The sequence below is a fragment of the Phalacrocorax carbo genome, chromosome 30 (genome assembly GCF_963921805.1).
Source record: "Phalacrocorax carbo chromosome 30, bPhaCar2.1, whole genome shotgun sequence".
In the NCBI taxonomy this organism is placed as follows: domain Eukaryota; kingdom Metazoa; phylum Chordata; class Aves; order Suliformes; family Phalacrocoracidae; genus Phalacrocorax; species Phalacrocorax carbo.
In genome coordinates this window covers 1,293,279-1,316,777 of record NC_087542.1, presented here as the reverse complement: position 1 = coordinate 1,316,777, position 23,499 = coordinate 1,293,279, and the positions used below count along the sequence as shown (strand labels likewise).

Sequence of the window (23,499 nt, the reverse complement as noted above, 5' to 3'; positions counted from 1 at the left end):
ACCTGCCAGTGCGATGCCGCTCCCAGAGTGCACAAACAAAACCGAACCAAAAAGAGGCAGTGGGGAAAGAGGAGGCTGCCCGCGAGAGCCACAGCTGAAACAAAACCAGACCCACACTGGACGCTTCATTTTTCAGCACGGAGGTTTAAATTCCTTCTTACTTTTCATATCGCAAGCCAGCCTAAAAAGGGGTGGTAAATGGTGAATCCATCTACCACCAATTTCTGTGAGGTTAAAGAAGCCACGATAGGCCAAATCCTGACATTTTTAGGGAGTTCCAAAGCCTGCAGCAGTAACCAGAGGTCCCCAGGGGCTCTGGTCTCCGTGCAGTGACAACACAGAGGGTCTCATCCTGGCAGGTTTCGGGTGCTGAGGTGACACACGCTCACATCTGCGGGGCAGCAGAGAGATTCACGAGTCCTCAAACACCCACGAAACAACCTCAGGCTAATTCTGAGCGAACCACGCGCAGAAGAGGGGGAGAGAAAGCCCCTCGTAGCTGTCGGCAACCCCATCGCACCTGGAAAACAGCTCCGGTCGAACAACCCGCTGGTTTAACCCGGATTCAAGGGATGATCTGTGGAGCAGCCGGTGCCGCTTTCGAGCTGCAGAGCTCAGCTGTGGTCTGAGAAAATGATTCCCCAAATCTGAGCCAAATCTTCCTGAAGAAGATCCAGCGAAGGCAACAAAGGGTACGGGAAATACCAGGACAGGCAGGACTGCCTGATAGCTGGCTTGCTAACGGGCTCCGTCTGGGGCGAGGATGAAAGCATCTGTCTTTGCTGGCCAGCCTACGGCGTCCAGAGCTCTGTGCGAGCCGATTCCTTGCCAAGGAGGTTTTGCCAGCTCTCTGTCACGCTTTTGAGCTAGCAAACCGTTTTAAACACAGTGCTTCCCCTTGCTGGCTCTGCCGAGGAGGACAGGCTGCTAAAAACTGTGCCTAAAGTTCCTCTCTTCTTTCTCTACCAGAGTGGTAAGACATAAAACCTCTCCTTGGCTTAAAGGAGCTGGAGAAAAACCAACATCAGGACTAGGAGGTCACGAGGAATCGCTGTGGCAGGTGCAAGAGCTCACCAAAATTTAATAATGAGAGGAAAAATGCAAGAAATAGATGCTGTTCCTTTCTCCACCGATACCCTGCTGGGATGCGGAGGTGGCCGTGAGGCTGGTTTTGAACCCAGCATGGTCACAGTATCCATGGGCATCCCTGGGTCATCCCAGCTCAGGGCTCCCCCCTACAACATCCCCTTCTTCAGCAGTTACAAACCAGGGTCTCCCAAAAAACATTAGTAAACGGGCAATTTCTATTCTTGGTTGCCAAGGCTGAAATAGGTTATCGCGACCATCTGCCTTCGAGCGCTGCCCCCGGGGATCCTCACTCCACAAGTCCTGCGCTGGAAGATATGGCTGTGAGATTTCACGCCGTCTCCTGTGGCCATAGATCAGCAGCGGTGAAAAGGGAGCTCAAATTCAGGCTAAAAACCGACGTCCGGCCTCCCTGCGGCGCTGCCTACCATCAGAAACCTTCAGAGACCAGGCGAAAAGACAATATCAAGGGCAACGGCCCACGTTATCCCCGTGCAGGGGAAGGAGGGAAGGGAAGGAGGCGGCCAACGTGAGCTTTTTCAATAACCTGGAACTTGAGAAAGGAATCAAAGACGGTGGAAAGTAGGTCATGCTGCGGGTGAGCGCAGAATGAGCACGCAGGGAGGAAAATCAGAAAGGCCGACACAAAAAGAGAGCGTGACCCCAGAACTGTAACATGAGGAGGGTCCTCAGGGCACGTTAAATTGGGAGAGCGGCGGTGGTACCTCCAACCCTCTCCAAACGCAACAGGACACAGCCTTGAGCAACCTGACCTGGCTTTGAAGTTGGCCTTCCTGGCAGCCGGGGTCAGGTATGGACCTCCGGAAGGTTTTTCTAACCTCCTTTCGTCTGCGATTAACGCAGCCACCACGGGACGCGCGGGCACGCTCCTCGACAGAAGGGAGGACGAAAGGCCATGTCCACAAAGCGTCTCAATTCCTTCGCGGAGGGCAACCACAATTAACCAGAGGAAGCAAAGGTCAAGGGTGGAAATCGGAGCTGCTGCTGAGCTGCGCCGAGGTCTTTCTCTCAAGTCAGTGTCAAGGAAGATGTGAGGCACAAAAAACCCCCCATAAAATCTACAGTAAACATCCTTTTCCAACCCTAGTTGTGCTGGTGGAAGAGCCTTCCCCTTCTGATCTCCTCCAGCCTCTCGCTGAGGCTCAGGCTGTGGCTGTCCCCATGCCAGGCACCACAAAGTCACAGGCTCCTCCTGGCCCTGGCCATTCTGGCTCACACACCCTGGGTAAAAAGAGGTGGGGGGAGGAATCGAAGCAGCTGTGGGGTCTCTGCCCACTTGTCTCTCTGAGAAGACCACACCAGGGTTCCCCCCGCACACCCCTAAAATTAATTTTGGAGCCCTTGACATTCAGACCCTGTCCCTTTTTCACTCCTTGTCCACTGGAAGGAGCTCTCTGTTCTCCACATGTCCTGCAGTGCAGCCCTGCAGAGACAGATCTGGGGCCTCTGGTTGATGGGAAGCTCAAGGGGAGTCAACCACGTGCCCTCGTGGCCAAAAGGGCCACCCGTACCCTGGGGTGCGTGAGGCACGGTGCGGCCAACCGGCTGAAAGATGTGGTTGTCCCACGCCTTGGTGTGGCCTCACCTTGAGCCCCGTGGGCACTTTGGGGCTCCCCAGTCTAGGAAGGACGCAAAAATATCAGAACGCGTCCAAAGGAGGGCAACAGAGGTGGTGAAAGGAGTAGGGGGCTTGTGAGGAGCGGCTGAGGGACACCGGGGTTGGTGAGCTCCGAGGAGACTGAGGGGTGACCTCGCTGATCTCTACAACTTCCCTGCGATGGGGAATGGAGGGGGAGGTGCTGCCCTCTTCTCTCGGGTCTCTGGTGATGGGGAATGGCTTAAAGCGGCATCAAGGGAAGTTCAGCTTGGCCATTAGGAAAGAGCTCTTCATAGAGAGAGGGTGGTCAAGCGCTGGAACGAGCTCCCCAGGGATAAGGTCATGGCCCCAAGCCTGGTGGTGTTCAAGAAGAGTTTGGAGAACGCCCTCAGGTGGAGGGTTTAACTTTTAGGTTGCCCTGTGTGGAGTCAGGGGTTGGGCTTGATGATCCTCGTGGGTCTCTTCCAACCCAGGAGATTCTAAGAATGTTCCTTTCTTGCTGAAAGCTGTGCTCTAGAGACGGAGAAGACACTTTCCAGCGAAGGCAGGACCTCGGGCATGGGAGGGGCAAGCCCCACTTCTGAGTCCTCCTCTGGGCACTCAGCAAGACCAAGCAGCAGATGGAGGAGTTGGGAGGATCACTCCCTAAGCTCCTGCCGTACAACCGACCCTCTTCTCCTCCTCAAAACCTGTGCTACATCAGATGCGCTCCAGAAGGAGGGACGGACCCTGTCTGCTCTGGCTCTGCGCGGGGTCGAAGGGCAGCCGGCAAACGAACATTTGCTCCTCTTCCTAGACGTGGTGAAACAGCACTATTGCTGCACAGGAACAGATCGAGAGGAGAAATCCAGATCTCGCAGAAGACCTCGGAGTTTGGGACAGCAAGAGAGACCGTGGGAAGTTAAATCCAGAAAAAGAGGGGAGAAGCAGAATGGAGGAGGATGGTGCCAACCCTCCGAAAGCAGGCTGGGGGACAGAGCAAGGTGAGGCGGGCTACGAGGAAGGAGAGCTGCGAGCCGTTTTGAGGAGGATGCAATTGCCTAACACTTCCCAACGCCTGCCAAGAAGCGCCACGTGTTCTCCGAGGCGGCTGCCAAGAAGTTCGGAGCCAGGAGATACACAAACAGCCTCGCTAACGAGCCAAGCCAGGCTTTAAGGGGGTGGTTGCAGGCAGCAGGGCACACCTTCACCCGTCACAACATGCGGGGAAAGCCACCGCTGAGCACAGGGACCTCCCCGGAGAAGCCACCAACTCCACTGGGGACAGCTCAGGAGCCACCGGTCTCACAGAAAAGGGTGGGGAAAGAAAGGAAAAAAAAAAAAAAAAGAAAAAAAGAAAGAAAAAAAAAGCTTTTCAGATTTTTAAGCTGTTCAAAACTGAACCAGAGCACATGTTGCAACCCCTGCTGCGTCACAGCCCGTCCTGGGATGGGCGAGAGCCGAGATAACCCTCCTGCTCCCCACGGCACTGCGGCCGGGATGTGTCCCACACGGAGCACGGCGCTTCAGGGAGGGTTCAGACATGTCAGGGAGGGAATCGCGAATGATCAAGGGTCTAAAATCATGACTGAAGAGGGGAGACTGTAAGATCTGGGTCTACAGAAGAGCATAAACTGTTGTCTTTGCTTATTGTGGGTAAAATGAACAGTAATATTAAAATATTGCTTCTTTTTAATACATTTACTTTTTTTTTTTTTAGTTACTTTTTTTAGAAACTGATTTTAGATACTAAAAATACCAAAGACCCCATCGGCTTTCCAAGGGCGAGCGCTGGTGGCGGTAGCGCGGGTGCCGAGGGCGGTGGTGGAGTCTCCACCAGAGCCCGACGCAGCCAAGTCCAGGTTGGGAACAGGTAACCTCCGAGATGCCCTCGGTATCTCAAAACATCCTGGTTTTGCCACAAACCCTCCCATCTAAACAACCAGCGCAGCCAAGTTCAAGTTCTCACCACAGACCCAAACACCTACTTCCTTCCTTCGACTTCTAGTTTTGCTCTAAGAGGTTTTTTTCTTTGTTTTTAAACAAGCGGCCAAGGGTATGAGGTTGGCAAGAGCCAACCCAGCTCTCCCTCTCCGCTCATCGGCAGAGCAAGCGCACAGCCTTTTCCCAGCTCCACTTTGTTGTTTCTTCCCCACGTCCCACCCATGAGCAGCTCCGGGAAGGGAAACGTTGCCCCACGAGGACAGAGGTGCTCAGGTCTTGCCGTGATTTGATTACAAGCCCAAGAATAGAAAAGCACCGCCGCCCTCGTCGAACCAATCTCCCGGCACCCGGCGCCGAATCCTGCGCTTTCATTTCCCACCGCAGCCTCGTTGGAAACCATGAACCGCAGCCGGTGCAGAAAACATTCACGAAACGCTCCCCGAAAAGAGGATTTCTCCCTGCCTGCCCCCACGACGGAGGGTCTCAGTTAAAGGTCTACCGATATTCTTAGCTCTTAACAGCTCGAGAGGCATCTTGCAACGCCAGCAGAGACCTTCTGGCAGTTCGCGCGTCTGGAAGCGGAGAGGAAGGAAGCAGGAAGCGGTTCGCGCAGAGCTGCCTGCAGATGCCGAGCTGCGACATCGTCCCGGGGCACGAGCAGCGTCGCTGCTCCCGCGGCACGGGGCCGCCGCCACCGTGACGCGGAGCCACAGGCGGAGACGCCGCCAGGTCCGGTGCGGTACCACCGCTGACCTTTCCCGAGATCCTCCTGCCGTTATAACTTGCTAAGGGCCTTCATCTCCTTCACGTTGCTTAAAACCCTCTATAAATTACGGAATTAGCATAAAACACTAGCAGAGGACGTCAACGCTTTAAGGTGCCCTTAAGGCAGCTCCTCGCTCCAGCCTGGGAGCAGCAGTCGAGCTTTTCGCACGGCCACAGACCCACGCAAGCAGCAGGCAGTTCGCTCGAGCTCTCACCCGTCTCACGAGTGATTTGAAGAGACACGGGGACAAGTGGGCTTAAAAAAAACCCCCCAAAAAAACAAAAAAAGAGGCTAAAATCCTCCCAGTTACAGATTCGGCATCCCCCATCTCCAAACCCGCTTCGGTGTTTGCTCAGCTGCCTCCCCGCAGCCGTACCCAGAGCAAGAGTTAAATAAATATTGCGACGCGATGGGCGCCGCGTCGTTCTTAAATCGGTTGCGACAGACACTTCCAGCGCGAAGCCAGAGCGCCCTGAAAGCGTCGTTTCAGGCTGGAAGCAAAACGAGGAGGGTTTCGACTCACGGCGAGCCGTCTCCGCGGGCTTGGGAGCGTAACTAAGAGACTTCAGGCTTGGATTTAAATACAAAAGCCATCCACCCGATCGCTATCTCCACGTGATCCGCTGTGCAAGCTTTGGTTACACAACAGGTTGCTGGGCCAGGGATTTTTAAGCTTTCCATATTTACCCGTTTTCTTGGCATTTTCTCCCAAAGACACAACTCGTAAGGCAACACAGAGCGCGTGAGTTTAAATCCGGGAGTGTGGTTTAAGGGGGTGTTTGAGCCCTTGCTTTTGTGCAGGTCACACTCGCCCTCTGCTCACCCCACGTGTCCCATCCTCAACCTTAGCCGGGTTTAGCAGACAAGAATTAAGCTCGAATTCAACCATTTGTACCTAGAAGGACAATTCCCGACCCGATTTCTCCCACCAACCCCCCGCTGGCATTTTAAGGCAACCAGAGATGGGCACAGCAAGGAGCAGGAGACGTTCCCAGCCCCAGGCCAACGTCACAGGCTGAGAAAACTTGAGTAACGTTGCCTGAACCGATAAGCAATATCATATTTCAAGACGTGACCCATTTTTTTCTTTCTAAAACTTCACGTTGGGGACGTTTGATATTAGATCTGCTGTGTTAAGAACTGCATTAACCTCTTCTCCGATGAGTCGTTGTTACTGAAGGGTGGCCGCACACTTTCTCCACGCTTCCCACCCTTTGTAACTACTAAATACACGTGCCCTAGTTTTTAAAATAGCGGTGCTATCTATAACGGCTTGTGCCGGTGAATTTTGGGCACCAGGAGACCTAAAACCTGCCGAGCGATAATCAGTCAGCAGAAGCATCCAGCCACTGGCAGCAGAAACCCGACTGAGCCCTCCAAAACACCTCTCGCTGGCATCCACCACCACCTTGGGCTGGTTGCTATTCATCCTCCGAGGTTTGCCATGCCAAGAAGAGTTTGGGTTTGTTCGTATTTTGTGTTCGTTACGCTCAAGGCTCGTTCCAAAGAGCGGCCTGGCAGGCGGAGCAGTCTGGAGAGCCGGGATTACAGGCTCTTCCCTATTTCAGTTAAAGATAGATAGCTTCTCGCTGCAGGGGTGTATCTAACATAGGGTTAGGCTGAGCAGAACCTACTGAGGAGCTGCTTCAAGGACTTCGAGATGCTGCCAGAAGCACCAGGTGTCAGGTGGTTGGTTTTTTTCTACGCGCAAGCAAGTTTTTAGTCTTTGGAAGACTAGCACGTTGCAGTTTTTTGGTGGAAACTCAGTTTTTTGGTGGAAACTCAAGTTTTTTGGAGCCTTGAAGGGACATGTGGAAGCTGTTTGGGGCAGGCTCTGCTCTGGATCAGACGATCCCGTGTGAATAATTTGGAGCCCCGCTGAGGGAGGGGGACCAGCTCAGACCCAAATCCATTTGGGAAGGACCCTTTACATTCCCCGCCACGGTAACATAACACCTACAGAAAATAAGGAGCCGAGGGCAGAGGTCTCATCCTGCCTTCTGCGCGGCCAAGCGGTGCCAGTGACCGCACTCTTCTCCTTCCCCCCAGCCACGCTCTGCCCCGTCATTTGCGAAGCTTTAGGGCTTTCCCCGATAAGAAACCACGTTCCTGAACTTTTCAAACGACCAAGCCCGAACGTCCGACGCACAGCTCGCCGGTGGGATGCGACCCCCTCCACCCACCCCTCAAGAGACCGCTCTGCCTGGCTCTTTCTTCTGCTGCATCTCCACCCGTCTGCCCCCAAAGCAGCACCACATTTCACAGGACACAGGGTGTCAACGATAAGAGACTGATAAATCATCACCACGTTACGCCGATTAAACCCTGTAAATACCCACCCCCCGGCAAGGCTCTGTTCAGCAGGACGCGACGGTTTGGGGTTATCAAGAGGGGTTCTGGCTTGCACGGGGTGTTCGGGGACACTCACCGTCTCTGTAGGACTGCAGGGACTCGTCTCCCCACGACGGGGGGAACGGGGACAGAGGAGAGCGCGGAATGCTGCACTCAGACATGGGGGTCATGCTCTTGCGGGGCATGAAGCCGTGAGCTTCCCTCTCTCGGCTCGGGGACGAGGGCTCGGCTCCCATCGCTGCTTGCAGCATCGGATGCTCCGATGAGTTGGCCAACAGCTCCTTCAGGATGTTAATGGGCGAAATGGTGAGTTCCCAGTTGGTAATACCAAAGTCTCTCAGGTGGGCTCTGGCGTGGCTGGAGAGACCCGCTCGCGTGTCGAAACCGGCCCCACAGAATTCGCATCGCATCAGGCTGAAAGTACTCGGATCAAAGTTTGCAACTGCGGAAAGAAGGACAGACAGTCAGCGACGCCACTAAAACCCCTGGATCGGGCCTCGGGGGAGGGGGTGGGGTGGGTTATTGCACCGGAGACAACCGCATGCCACCGGTTGTGCCGTGGCCACCACGGTTCGGGTTGACCACAGTACCATACATACCCAGTTCTTGGCGGGAGGAGAAAACCCCACCGATTAAAACAAAAAAATAGAAAGCACAGTGAATTGAATACATACTACCTTTTTTCTTCTTCTTTTGGAAGGAAAATTTTTGCTCAATAGCTTTCACTTCTTCCGCCGAGATGAAATGACGGACGTTGTAGCTCACCCCCACCCTGTTGAGGTGGCCCCGCACGTGGTTCGCCAGCCCGATCCCGTTGTGAAACCTGTCTGGGCAGTAGGGACATTTCCTCTCCTCGTTCTTCAGCATGGGTGAGTCGGAGTCCAAGAGGTCATCAAGCTCCAGAGGACCCTCCAGAGGAGAATCCAGTAGGAGCATATCCAAGGGAAGGGGCTCTTCCATCATGAATTCCCGGGAAGCGAGCGTGGTTTTCTTCTTGAACGGCTTCCCCCGGGGCCGCTTCGTGGCCTTGGGGTGCAGGTTCACCTCCTCCAGGAGGACAATGGGGACCATCTTCCGCAACTGCTGCTGCTGCTCCTCCGAAGCTATCGAAGAGTCCGTGGCTTTCAAGGTGTCTCTGAACGTCCTCTTGAGGTCCAAGGCAGCTTGAGGGATGGCGACGGGTTTGATGCCTCTGTTCTCGCTCAAATCTATGTCCGTGCTCACGGAGATCTCCTCTTCCATGCTCCCAGCGTCGTTGGCCAACATCCATTTGTGCCTGAGCTCTTCCAGCCCCATCGAGTGGCTCCTGAGACCATCGCCTTCTCCTTCAAGGTGCTGAGCTGCCGCTTTTTTTTTCAGCTGCTGCAGAGCAAACTGGGAATACGCTTTAGCGGAGGGAAAACCGGACAACCCCAGGTTTTTATGCGGGGCAGCGTAGGGAGCTGCTTTCCTGGCGTGAAACCCTGACGTCTGGTAGTCCTTTTTACTAGCCCCATTGCTTTTGTCGAGTCTCGGCTGAGTTAGGGCAAAACCGTGGACTGCATCGTAATGCGACGTGCTTTCTCGGTGAGGTGGAGGGAAAAGCCGGTCTGCTTTGCCGAAATAATCTGTCTCTGCAAACCGGCCCGGCCTGGCGGGGCTGTAGGCATCTCTGCTAGTCCCTGGTTGATTGGGATCATCCTCATACACCTCCGTGTCCCAGGAGAGGTGGGAATGGGCGTATTTCATGTGCTCCTTGAGGATGTTCTCATTGGGGGCCGGGAAGCTGCAGAGCATACAGGTGCTGAGCCCTTTGCCGCTGCCGTGAGGTGGTACCTGCATCTGCAGGGACACGTGTTCATTTGGTTTGAAGTGTTTGTAGATGCCGTGCACGGGGCTATCCCGTATTTCTCCGCTGCCTGCGCTTCCGAAGAGATTCATGTTCTTTGCCCCTTGGTCCTTCCTCTCCTTGACGTGCATCTTGGCGTGCTGGACAAAGATCTTGGAGGAGTTTGTGCCGAAGACGCACTTGGGGCACTGCAGCCGCGCTTCCCGACCTTCGTCTGGAAACTCGTTCAACTTCTGGATCTCTTCGATAATTTTTTCCCTAGACTCTTGGTGGAGCCTTTTGTGCTGCTCCAAAGACGTGGGGTCTCCGAAGGCCCATCCGCACTCGTTGCAGCAGAACTGACACTGCCCTCCCAACGCATCTCTGTCTTGGTCCCTCCCTGGTCCACGATTATGCTGAAGCATGTGATCCATCAAATGTTCTTTTTTCTTGAAATAAATGCTGCACTCGATGCAGGTGTACACCGTAGGGTCCTCCTCCGGACCCATCTCCTCTTTCCCCTGCTCCTCCAACAAGACGCTGCACACGTAGGGCCTCATCTCGATATCGTAGGAGCTGCAGGGAGCAGGCTCCAGGGACATCAACGGGATCCGCTCCACCGAGTCTTCCGCATTTACCGTCCAGGACTGTTTGCCGACGGCGAGGTCCGCACCGAGCTGAAGACCCGGCTTCTGTATTGTCCACTCGGCCGTGTTGAGCGTGTTGATCTCACCCAAGTCCGAGTCAACCATCAGCCCCTTCCTGTGGGACGAGGAGCTCTCCAGGGATTTGGACTTGCCGAGGACAGGGTTTAGCGTTTTTCGGAACACCGTCGGAGTCAGCGGAGGAGGCACTTCACGCACGGCCTGTCCCCGAAAGGGCAAGTTGGTTGCTACATCTGTCGGCTTGCTTATGTCTTTGTAGTGAGGACTTGGGCTTTTGTTGGGTCTAGAAATCCAGTCGACCCTCTGGACGCCCCTCTTGCTTTTATCTAAGTGCTCTTTACTGAGGCCTTCAAGTTGCTTTGGTTCATTTTTAAGATATTTCTCTTCCCCGCCGCCAACCGATGCCCCCGCACAAGGGCTGGGCGCCTCTGCTGGCACCTTGCCACCATCCAGGTCCTCGGAGTCACTCTCCAGTTGCTCAGGATCCACCTGCGCGGTATTTACAACCTGGGGCTCCACGGCGAACGTCGACTCCTTTACGCACCGCGTGTCCTTCGAGTCCTTCAAGCCAGGGAGTCTCTCTAAAGTGCTTTCATCTCTCCCATCGCCCGCTCTCGTCTCCAGGGCGGAGGCGTCCCAGGTCACGCTGCCGGACACGGTCATGTTGCGCAGGTCTAGGGAGCTCCTGGCATCCGTTCTGTATAAAGCCTTCTTGAAATCCAAATGCTCTTCATTCGTGGAGCTGCAAAGAAGTTTTGAGAGTTAATAACCGGTTAACGGGATAACACAAGCATTTCCATTTACGAAAGGGTTGTCGTGGAACCAGAGCGTGCCTGCGTGGTGTTATGGCACAACAGAGGCTGGGGATTTCGTGTCTGACTCCCATATCACCCCCAATATTAAAGACTTGGGACAAAAACAAGCCCATCCCTTCCCATCCTCCCTTGGCCACGTACAGCTAGAATAACTCCTGCATCCTCTCCTGGGCTCGCTCCAAGCTCGTTTCAGCAATGGCGGTATCTCCTCCCTACGGTGGCTCTGCCACATTCAGGCAAGGTACAACAGGAGTGTTGGGTTCCCATCACCACATCTCCAATTCCTGCCTCAGGCCAGAAGTCACCTTCTCCTCGCTCCACCCCACTCTCTGCTTCTCCTTCCCTTTCCTCTCTTAACTTCTCAGGATGCTCGGGCACCTTATTGCCTCCTTTTTACCCAGCTCAACAGAGATATTTGCTCTTAGCGATGACACTTAACCACTATCAGGCCGAAGAACAGGCCAATGAGCTCTTCAAAGTTGCATAAAAATAGATGTAAGTGTCAACATGGACCATTCCAAAGGTCTCTGGGATCAAAGGACAGTTTGTCCCCATGCTTAAATGAAAGTCCCTGCGTGATCCCTCTCCACAGCAGGAGTCGGAAGGCTTTCTTTCCTGTGCAGAGACCCCAGGCCACAGTGGATCAAGGCGGTTCCTCCCCCATCCTCTTCCAAACCCTCAGCAAGGACCCCAAAGCTGGGAAGACCCCATCAAGCAGCTGGAGAACATGAGCCCCACCGTGTGACTGGGTGGCCCCCATGCCACCCAGACGGGTGCTGCGGGCACCACCACGGCACTGAAGACGTGTTGGGTGTTAGAGAAGGGCCAAGCGCACCCATGGGCAGCCCCAGCCTGGTGGTTTCGAAAGTCCTACGTTGGGCTTGGAGGTTTTTTTCAGGGAAGAAGGGACATGGCAAGGGCCATGATGGTGCAACAGAGGCACTTGATGCTCTCTGAGATGCCTTGAGGGATTGGAGACATCTGCATGGGACCAACAGTTATGAGACAGGATCTAAGAGCCTCAAGCCCTTCTGCTAGGGTGGTGAGAGACTCAGTGGGGAAGCAGAAAGCCTCAAATAGCACCAGATCCCCACATTTAGGCTTCTGAACTGGGATCCAAGCGACCCAGAAGCCCTGGTGTCCCTGAAGGCAGCTTCACGGGGGTTTGACAGATGCCAGCTCTGGGACAGAGCAGACTTGGGGTGTCCACTGAGCTGCAGAGCGAGGCAAAACTCCCCCACGTCCCCATCCCTGCCCTAAGGATGCAACCCCGCTTCTGTCCTCCACAGCCAGCTTCTTGCCCCGCTTCTCTATGCAGCACCCGTGGCTCAGATGCATGGCCAAGAGCCGGATGCAAACCACCACATCCCGGCTCCTGCTCTCCACTAAACCATCCCTAGGGAAGAAACCTGCCAGGCCGCGGAGCCTGCCACCCGGAGAAGCCCGGTGACTCGAGACCTCGTGCAAGGAGCTGCTCCAGGGCCAGCAAAACACTATCTCATGGGTCAAGTTGTGCTGCCAGGAGAACAAAGCGCCTTTGTTGGAGACAGCAGGGCTGCCAGTTCCACATGGTTCTCGCACTGCCTCTCTCGCCTCTTCTTTTTAAACCTATTTATTTCCAGCTTGTTCCTGGAAAAAGCCAAGTTTAGGGGCGAACCGACCCTCCCACCCACCCTGCGCTCGCCCTCCCAGCTCCAAACCTTTCCCTATTTTTACTCTGGAGGAATTACTGCGGACTGGAGGACGGGCTCACCATTGTCTGTGGCTTGATATCAGGGAAATGTGATTCCCATATGCACCGTAAACCCTGCAAACGTTATTAAAAATAACTCACTAAGGAAACCGCTGGCCCAGGAAGGATCAGTCAACAGCAGATACTAAAATAAGACCATTAAAACGTGCTGGGCATTGGTTGCGTTACTAGACAAGCTCAGACGGAGAGCGATTCTGAGCCAGGCGCGGGTCCCCGATGCCATGAGGGACAAGGGCCCTTGCCTTGCACGAGCCTTGGGCTGGCACCCCAAAATCTGCCTTTTCCAGGGTGCTCAGAGCTATCTGGGACACCCTTTAGCAGCTTCAGGACACCCAACATGACCAAATCAAGCATCCACCTCCCAACATCTCTCCCTCGCAGCAGGGACAGCCCCAGCGGCTCCAAGGGGAACCGGGATGGCCCCGAGGGGTAATTTATCATCGGCAGAAGCAGGGTGGTTTGTTGGGAAGCAGGACAAATGAGATGAATTTAGAGCAGCCAACACCGCTCTGCAGCGAGGGGACTGTACTGGCTGGCTCCGAAGGGACCTGCTGGTGTCCTCGGTGGTGGGACAACCCTCTTCAGGGACAGCCAGGGAGATGTTCTGGGGCTTTGTGTAACTGGAGTACCATTAGCAAGTGGAGAGAGGCTCCCGGGTGCTCCCCACTCTACGGCATCCCTTGGGAACTTACCCGAGTTCGGTCCTGTGAACTGTGGCTGGGACGGCACCAGAGAGGGCAGGATCAGGCTCATCTGCAACAGAGAGGAAAGCTCTAAGGTCAGTGCCCAAGTGAGGCTTCTTCAACACAACTTGCAATAAAGTGATTTTGTGTGTGTGTGTGTGTGTGTGTGTGTGTGTGTGTTAAAAAAGCTTTCCCAGCAGATAAACCCCCTCTGCTCCTGCTGCCCGTCCTTCCCTCCTACAGCCAGTTCCGGATTACAGGAGGATTTCCAAGCCACACTTAAGAGGGTTTAATCCCGCGCGCAACTATTTGATGTATAATCGTTCCTGCAGCTAAGCAGTTTAACGGGAAGATGCACACGCCGCTGGCCGCGCTTCTGCCGCCCCTGCTCACTGGAGAGGCATCCAGCACGGAGCCACGGATGAACAGCTGGACAAGGGTTGTCTTGGCCCACCCTACGAAGACGACTGGTTCCCTCCACTCTACAGACGGGGCTCACTGGTCCCACTGTGCTTCCCTGCCCTTGGACCAGCAACCCAGGGTTTCTCCAGAAGCCCAAGCATCATCTGGAGCTTGGAGGAGCTTTGCTTCACTCCGGTGTTGGCCAAATCCCCAGGACGGCTCCTAGGCTAAATCACCTCCAAGCCTGCTCGCAAGAAGATGCAAGGCAGGATTTCGGGCAGCAACGACAGGTAGGCAAATGCCTCCTGAAGATCTGCAGGATCTGCTGAGATATATCGGACCCAGATATGCCCTTCCTCAGGAGAAGGAATGCCTGTGTCCAACAAAGACGCCTGGAAAGAACCTACATGGCCCAGAGGCTTCATTAGCTGGGGCTGAGCTCAGGGCAGGACGTGGGGGTCTCGCTCCTCATGCCGGATCCCCCCCCAACCTGGTCCAGCCACGTGTCGCCTCTCCCAGCCATATGGAAAGCAAGGACTCACTTGTTATTACAGGCAAGGCTGGGAGCTTGGGGAAGCCGAGGCGTAGCTAAGTGAATCCACGTTGTTTCCTGCTGTGAACCAGCCCCAGGCAAGCAAGCTTGCTGCTAGGACAAGGAATTGTCCCACACCCCTGCTCCCATCATCATCTTGGGTCACGGAATGCCCAGCAGCCCAAGAGTTGCTCAGAGCTCACCAGCACGGTGGAAATAACCACGAGACCATGGGAAGGAGGCACCACCAGCTTGATGAAGGGTGCAGACCCAGCACCAGCCACGCATGGGGCTCATGGAGAAAAGGAACATGCAAGAAGCAGCTCAGCCTTCACCAGGCACCATCCAACTACCCAGAGAGCCATTAATGTTGAACACAAAGATGAGAGAGAACAGGATCAACCTGCACGTCCTGGGAAGGAAACAAGGAGTGCTTCGGAAACACACAGCGAAGGAGATGGGTTTTGCTGCAACCGCCTGCAGGCTCAGCCCATGAGAGCCTTTACAGCCCAAACTGACCCACATCCCCTCCGAGACGGACGCAGCCGCTCGCAGTTTGCATTTGTTCTATGGATTACAGGTTATGTGCCGTAAAACCAGGAGGAACGTGGTATTTAGGTCACCACACTGGTTAGGGAGATGGGGGAGGCAGGGCAGGACCTGCCCCAAAAGCAGAGGAGGGACGTGAAAAGCCAGAGTTGGCTTCCCATCCTTCTGACATCTGAAGTGAGCCTCCTTAGAGCCGAGACTTTTAAGGCTGAGCATCTCCAATGTGTAGTTCTTATCCAGAGATGATGGGGTTGGAGCTCTTTCATCTAGATGCAGAGCTGGGACCACGCACATCACCGGGGTTTAACCAGCATCAGCACCGTCAGAGCCTGTCCTAGAGAGATGGCAGCAGCCCTGGCTCCCAGATTAGGTCCTTTTGGCCTCAAAATCATTTTTCAGAAGGCCGGCAGGACCCAGGGCCAAGCTGCCAAGGTCACGGGAGACGGGCAGCATTCATTCAGGAAAGCCTGAGTCACCAAAGGGCCAGGGCGGGAATGCTGGGGGAAAAACCCAACCCTCCCAAATCGGCAGATTTTAAACACTTCCATAAATCCCCAGCGTGTGGATGGAGAGGGGCAGAGAGCACCGATCGCCAAGAAAGGACAGTGGCAGGAGCCTTCCAGGGACTCTTTTGTTCTCCAGAGCTCCAGCACGGCGACTATTTTTAGAAACTGTCTCCTTTAGAGGAAAACATGCGGTGATTTATCTTTCTCCTGATGAGCACGTAACTGCACTCCCTGCAAATCCTGGTTTCTTGGAAACAGCGAGAGATGAGGGAGTTTAATGTCTTGGACCTAGGAGGCTCAAATTTACCCTCTATGGTAATCCAGCAAGAGCTGCTCCTCTAACCACAGGAGCGTAGCTGCAGCTTCTCCCGGGAGAGCACGGCAAATCTGAATTCATTTTTCAGCTCACGGTCTCTCCTCCAAGAGGTCAAACACTCTCGTATTGGGGCCACAGATCTCTCCTCTGTTTTTTTCCTCTATTCCAGGAGTTAACGCAACCCAGGCAGACATCGGGACATTTAAAAAAAATAATAATCAAGTCATCACATGAGCCTGCAACAAAGCTGGTGGCCAAAACACACACAAAAAGCCAAAGATAAGGGAAAACCCATGAGTTTCCCAGTATGTGAGTGGTTATGCGGAGACCAGGAGCTCTCCTACATGTGGCAGACCCAACTCTAGACAAATTAAACGATGGTTAATCACATAACGCATTTCAGAGGTCATGGATTTACAGATACCAGCATCTCCAGAAGAGCCAAAAGAGCCCCAGCTCATCGAGACCATCAAGGTCAGGGTTGATAAGCAGAGGTTAACGGCCACTCAAGAGGTTTGAGCATATCAAGGTGCAAAAATTTTGCCTAAACCATCCCCACCACCCCAGAAGACACCAGGATGCACTTCAGGGTGCTCTTCCACATCACCCCTCTTTGTATGGCAGATGCTTCCTACACAAAAAGTCCAGCTGATTTTGTACCGGAGCTACTCAACGTGTATTTTGAGACTAACGACACACCAAATGGTAGCTGTAATAATTAGCAAGCAGGAGGCGACAGAGGTGTTGATAGATCCAACATCCAATGAAGCCAGCCCAGTGAAGGCCCCCAGCCATCGGGGACTGGAGGAGGTGATGGATGAAGACAGGCTGGTGGAATTGGGCTTGTTCCGCTTCAAGATGAGAGCATGAAGATGCTGCCTTCAGCCACTAATTGGAGGGTGTAGAGAAGACGAAGCCAAACTCCTCTTGGACAGGGGCAATAAGAGGACAAGGAAGTCACAATGTGGGAAACTCCTCCCTGTGGGAGAGGAACAGTTCTGGAAGAGGCCAGAGGTGTGGAGGATCTCCACCCCTAGAGTTGCCCAAAACTCAACTGGATGGGGCTTGAGCAACCTAACTTTGAAGTTGGCTGTGCTTTGAGCACAGGGATGGGATGAAGACCCCTGGAGAGTCCTTCCAACCTCAATTATTCTGTGCTTTTAGGGTTAAAGGCCCAAAGAATTTCAAGAGTCTAAAGCAAAGAGGTCTTTTGGACAGTGGTTTCCATCAAGATGCTAGACCACCTTGAAACAGGGAGAGGATTTCTCTTCTGAAGTGTTCAGCCAAGAAACTATATTCTCCTGAAAGTTTTCTACCCAGCTCCCAAGAGGTGTCTAGTGACAGTTTACTAGAGCATAAAGGAGTGAAGATTTTAAGGAAAACTAAAATACTATTATTTCCCAAACATCAAACCGTGTAAGGCTCCGTCCCCTGAACGCAACAGGTTTCCCTTCCACGCAGTCCTCCAGGATGGGAGGAAGGACGCCTGCCTGGCCTCCACGTGCTTTCTGCATCTCATATCCCAGCGGTACAAGATGAGGAAGGAGACTCAACTCCAACTCCAGCCCTCCAGCAGCTCCCAAAAAATCAGCTGGGTTTCCGCTGCAGAAGGACCGGCACTTCCAAAAGACACCGTTCTGAGGGTGGGATGAACCGGTCTCCAGCCAAGGGAGGGAAAAAAGAGCTTCCTCCAGAGGGTTATGACTTGGCCTAGACCACAACTAGACTCAACAGACATCAAAAATTAAGCAAGTTGGACAGGAATTTGCAATACAACTTTTCTGAGCAATCTGAGAGCTTCCAAAAGCCCTCAAAACCAGCTGATTGCCTCCAAAAAGCCTTCACTGAGCCTACACATGCTCTCCCAGGCTTTGTTTTTTTTCCAGCCTATCTAAACAAACTGAAAAAAAGAGGCAAGAAGAGATATTTTAGCTCTTCTACAGCCAGGCTGAAGGACATCGCCATTTGAGCAATGGTATTAGGCAAGGGGTGAGTTATTGCATCATCTTCCGAGTAACGCAAGATGTTGCAAGGCGTAGATTTAGCTCTGGAGTTGAAGACTAGCTCCTACCTAAGGCTCACATTTTAATCTTGGGTGTCTGAGAGCAAAAGGTACTGGAAGGATCACTCATTGGCACCACCAGCTGATACAGCTTCTACATATTGTAAATAACCTGGAAAAAAACAATAATTAGCTCAACACGTCGCCTTTTGCTGTCCAAAAACACGAGAGCAACCAGTGGTACCGAAAAACCCAGCAGACGGACCCGCACAGCAGGATTATCGCTCAATAGCGGTGGGAAAATGCCACGTCTCCGTGCCGCTGCGGTGCCGGCGCCGAGCGGCTGGGTTTTTACCGGTGTGCTAGCACCCAGCCCAGCCATGGGGACTTCTGCTGCATCGGACGGCGCAGATTTGGGTTTGTCACCAGTGCAGTGAGGAATCCCACGCTGGAAACGTTCAGTCACCCGGGGCTATATGATGGCAAATGGATGGGGTGAGTTTTCCAGCCCCCGACGCCATAGGAGACATTTAACTCCTCAAGACCTCACTGGAAAGGCAGGGAAGCAGGAGTTTCATTTCCCACATACCAGCCCATCTCCAAATCCATCCCACAGCCCCAAACTTGGCTCTTCCAGCCCAAAGCAGCCATGCAAGAAGACCGCTCCAAGGCCACGTCCATGCTGGCAGAGCCACAGCAGGTCCAGCCCGAGCTGGGCTTGTGTTTACAGTACGAACAGGGGTGTTTCGTGGGCAAAGGCACCGTCAATACTTCTGCTCAGCAATGCAGACATCCCCACGCAGGGGCAGGCGGCTCCAGGCTGAAAGCAGGGGACAGGAGAAGCAAAACACAGAGATCCTGCAAACAAGGGTACAACTAGCAGCTCTCTCCTCTCCAACCCCCTCTAAATAGGACCAACAGCTCCCACGTGAAGGCAGGGGCTTTGCCTGAGCATCACGAGATGCTCCACGGCAGAGCTTTTCCCTCGCACAAGAAAAGACGACTGCCTGCACCCCGGCATCCCCCCATCCACCGAAAGCACCTGGATGAGCAACCTGGGTGCTCTACACGTGTCAGATTCAAGCTCTTCGATGATATTCCTGCCCCAAATCCCTGGGGTAGACGCTACTCCTCTGTCCCAAGAGCCCGGCGTCGCTCCTGCTCACAACAGCCACCCTCCAGCAGAAATCGTTTCACCCACAGTCTCACGCGCGCGTCCAAACGCTCTCGCCAAAGCCAGACGAGACGATCGTGTTCTCCAACCCCTTGCTGTGGCTTGCCAGAAGCAAGCTGGAGATTTTGCTCACGCTCCTGAATACAGACGAGCTGGCGCGAGGACAGGCTTTGCTGCGGGAGGGCTTGGCCGGTGACACTAACTTCACGTTTTCTCCTGAAAACGGGCACGTTTGGGTTTGGTTTTCCTGCACGCAGCTCCAGGTCCTGCTCCGATGGAAGCTCTCGGCCATTTGCAGATCGAAACGAGAGACATTTCTTTCTCCTTTGCGTCGCATGGCAGTTCAGGGCAGTATTTAAGGACGCTCCTAAGCCTGCGGGCAGATGACCTTGAGGACAGGAGCTCTTCAAAGCACAATTTGCTGGCAGCACACCACGTCTCATCTGACTCAGGCTTCGGCGGCTGCTGACGGAGCTGGGGATGGTGCCGTTGCGTTCATGCGACACCGACGGCTCCACGTTCTCTTCTGCTTGGGCTTCCCAGGAGCAACGTGGGTCCCTTCACCCCTCCGCAGGTGCAGGGTGCTGGAAGTTTGTGTATTTAAGGGCTGGAAATGCCCAGGGTTGTGCAACCAGCACCCAGGTGTTGATATTTCTGCTGCTGGACTTTGCACAGGCAGGAAAAAGGCACCACAAAGGGCCCAAGCGACAGCAGTCCATGAAGAGTGGATAAACACTTACGTCCCCCAACATGCCTGCTCTAGTCCCAGGAGATGAACGCTACAGGCTCACACACCAGGGGATCAGCTCGTCGCAGCAGGATGAATAACCCACCGGTTGGAGCTGCTCGTGTTTTAACCCACGCTCTGGCCTGGGGGTTGTTGCCTGGGCTGGGACTTTGCTCATCTTGAGACATTGGCTGGACTCCGGAGCTTGGAGGACTCTATCATTGCTGTGAGGGGGTAAAGCAGACTTCTGCTGATGAAAGAACGATGTCCAGCCCCGTAACGAGGTGAAAAACCCAACGTAGGCGTAAAAGCATCCTAAATAGATGCAGCTTGGTGCTCCCCAGCCAAAGGATCCTATGGGATCCTTGCACCGCTGTTACTAAACGCCAGATTATTCTCCCATTGACTCGCCGAGGCCACACCAAGCCGTAGTAATCCCAGCAGGGGCAGAGCCATCCATACGTGGTCTCTCTGGCTCCTTGAGGTGCTTAGCCATGCTGGAGGTGACCCAAAAAGAGGAGGCAGGACTCTGCAGGCAGCGTAGAGCTTGCATGAATTTAGACCAGCTCCAAAACCATGGCAAACGGCGCACCGAGCGCTGGCAGCCGTGGTCCCATCCGTCCTGTCGGCACCACGCGTCCCCGTCACCCCTTGCACCAGCTAAGCTCATTTTCTGAGCTGTTTCAGTGGGTCTAACATAGAGAATTACTGGGAAAGATGGGATCAGGATCAAAAAGCAAGGACTGCAGATACCTCTGGGGAGGGACAAAGGCAACTGCCAGAGGAGCAGGTCAGAGCTCTTCTCCACAGCTTGACGCTTATCTCACCACAGTGACTCATGCAGGATCTCTCCACCAAGAGGAGCTGGGTGCAAGACATCAGAAAGGTATTTAGGAGGCCAGGGATCAGCACAACCTCTGGGGAGACACCAGGACAACCTGGAGGACAGGTACAACGTCCTGGTCCTACCAAGTCCAGAAAGCTCTTGGCAAGAGAAACCACGCCACCAGGAGCCCCAGAGCAGGAGGCCTCCGGGCACTGCCAAAACCTGCAACACCCCCATATCAGCGTTACTAGAAAATTTTAAAGACAATCATGAGCCACGGAGCGAGGATGAACACACAGATGTTTCCCAGAGGAGACGACCCCGGAGGCCACATTGGCTCCAGGCCAAAGCCACCCTGCGTTCCCCATCCACCAGCAACATGCGGTGACGGCTGCAGGTCTCAACGGGCACAGGGAAACCTTGAGGCAACGCGCGAGTGCCCACCCTTCCCAACGGATGGCCTTTGGGACAAGCACAGGTCTCCCTCTCCAGCTCCCACCTGCCCTAAAATCAAGCCCATGGGCTTCCACTCTCCTTTCACAGAGGAGGAGGATCACAACCCTGCACAGAGTCGATTCTGTCTACTGGGTCCCTTCTTTGATTTCTAGATGCAAAATAGGATTTGTTTTCACTCTGCCAGGACACCACAGATCCCAAAACCCCACGCGAGACCATGGCCGCACGGCCCCGCGTCCTACCATGCGCTCGGGTACAAGCAGGTCCCTCTCGCCTCCGTCACCAGCAGCGGTTCCAGGGTTATCCTGTCCCCACTATCGCAACCGGTTCTCCCTCGAGCAGTTGGAAAGGCAACGCCTGCTCAGGAAGTGGTCTCGGCAGCAGATGGAGGTGGGGAACGGCACGGCTGCAAGGGGAGGGCGCTGGATGTGCTGACTCAGCATCCCAGCGAGCTCCGGCTCGTCCCAGTGAACCGGCCGCTCAGAGCAAGGCATGCAAGACTCGCCCCCCCCCCCCCCAGCCCCAGCCCCTTTCCAGCATCCCACTTGGGCAAGCGAGGCCAAGCGATGCACCGCAGACCCAGACGAAAAAAAATCCCAAAACACCACCAAACGGCTTCAGCCCCACCAGCACCCATTTTCCATGGGGGTTCCCCTGATGCCACGAGCCCTGGTTATCCTTCGCTCACTTCTCATCGTGCAGGATTTCCCTGCCATCGCTGTCACGCCCAAGCTTAACTCTTCTCCTCGAAACGCAGACCCGGCACCCTGGCTGTCTGTCGGCTTGGCTGTGCCTGGGCACGCTCCATCCAGCGGCTCCAGAGTTCATTCTTGCCGGTCCGGACAGATCGGTGCGTGTTGCATCTGTACAAAAAGCCGCTCGAACCTCTCTGGATGGGACCCCTGCGTTATCGAGAGCGCCCCAGCTTGTTCCGTGGGCCATCCCCGGGATGCAATGTCTTTGCTGCGTGCTCGGCAGCCGCGTTTGTCGCTCCTTCGATGCAAAGCTCGGAGTTTTGGCATCGGTTTGGCACCAACCGTCCACTTACGCTCAAGTCAAGCACTTCTCTCCCAGCGCTGATCACTGATAAGAGCAACAACCCTCCTGCTGAAACACACCATTCCCCGTGCACGAGCTCATCATCCTCCAAGAGATCCTCGTGTTTTGGCTCAGGGGAAGTAAAGAATCACCCAAGAGACCCTTGTGTCTGGCTCTGAAATAAAGAATCACCCATCCAACGCCGCTGTCGATTCTCAAGACGGGACCCAAGTGCAGGGGTCCCGTGAGGACAGCTGGGTTTAAGCAAACTGCTCACACTGGAGGAAGGAAAAAAAAACAAACCCCTAAACTAAGCCAGCGCCTGTTGGCTCGTGTGCGTGGGCTCGCGTTCAAGCTGCCCGAGTCAGCAGAGCTCAGGAAGCTTTGCGCGCTTCTGGAAGACGGAGCCGTAGGAAGCATGACACATCTAGAGACGTTGGCTCCGCTCCCCGGGATGTTTATGGTCAGCGAGAGCTTGCCACGATTTCACAGACTTCACATAAACATCTGGATGCAGGACACTAACCGAGGCTTAACTGGAGACGCTGTACTGGCACGGGGCTGGTGAGCGCCACGTTACGCCCGAGCCGGAGCAGCAGGACCTCAACATGGATGTGCAGGGGAGCCGGCAGCTCCAGGCACCCATCCCACCACGAGCATCTGCACATTTCCCTTGGAGAAAAGAGCGGCACAGGATGACTCGGTCGCCCACCGAAGCCGCTCTACAAGCGACCCCGCCTTCCTGTTGAGCTCCGATCGAGGAGGAAAAAGGATGAGGTGCCTCATCTCACTGGTCACCAAGGGCTGGAGAAGTCCCAGCAGGGTGGAAAGGAGATGTTAAATGTCTGGATGGGAGCCACACCGCAGCTTCAAATGCTTCCCTTCAGCTCTCCCGGGGCAGCGGCGTCCCTCCACCCCCTGTAGGGCTTGCCAGGGCCACCCAGGTTGGCCAAGAAGACATTAAAATTTTTATCTCCCAAACCTCGACCATTTGGGCACTGTCATCTTCTCAGAAAGAGCTGCACAGTGACACGCGGTTTCTTTTCCAAGAAAGAGGCCAACCTGCAGGTCTGTGAGCCAAAGAGCAGAGCCAGGAGAGGACGAGCCATCTGCCCGGAGGAAGGGCCGCACCCTTCCACGACCAACGGAGCCGGAAAACGTCCCCGCAGCAGCCCAGGGACCTCAGGGGCTGGGGGGTCTCCACCGTGGTTTTGGCCACTGTGGTTTTGGCCACCGCAACCCAATGGTAAAGGTTTGCGAGGGCTTTGGAGACCAAGCGACACCAACCTACTCAAGGTAGAGAAGGAGAAGCATCGCAGCAGTGAAAGAACCAGCAGGACCCGTGAACACAGAGGAAGATTTACGGAAGATCATTAAAGCCACTGGAGAAACCATCTATGGGGGCAAAGACTCAACTGGGAAGGAAATATTGCGGGGCTGCACTGAAGAGTCTCCTGGAGAGCCTGAGGAGCCGCTGGTGATGTCCCATACCTGCTCCTGAGC

General features: G+C 54.5%; 1 protein-coding gene across 1 annotated transcript in view; it reads right to left on the bottom strand.

The window, feature by feature from the left end:
* Positions 1-23,499, bottom strand: part of WIZ (WIZ zinc finger) — a 58,470-nt gene that overhangs the window by 9,462 nt on the left and 25,509 nt on the right. The window contains 3 exon segments of the mRNA XM_064437127.1: positions 7,822-8,187; positions 8,423-10,959; positions 13,478-13,538. Coding sequence (XP_064293197.1) covers positions 7,822-8,187; positions 8,423-10,959; positions 13,478-13,538 — 2,964 coding nt within the window.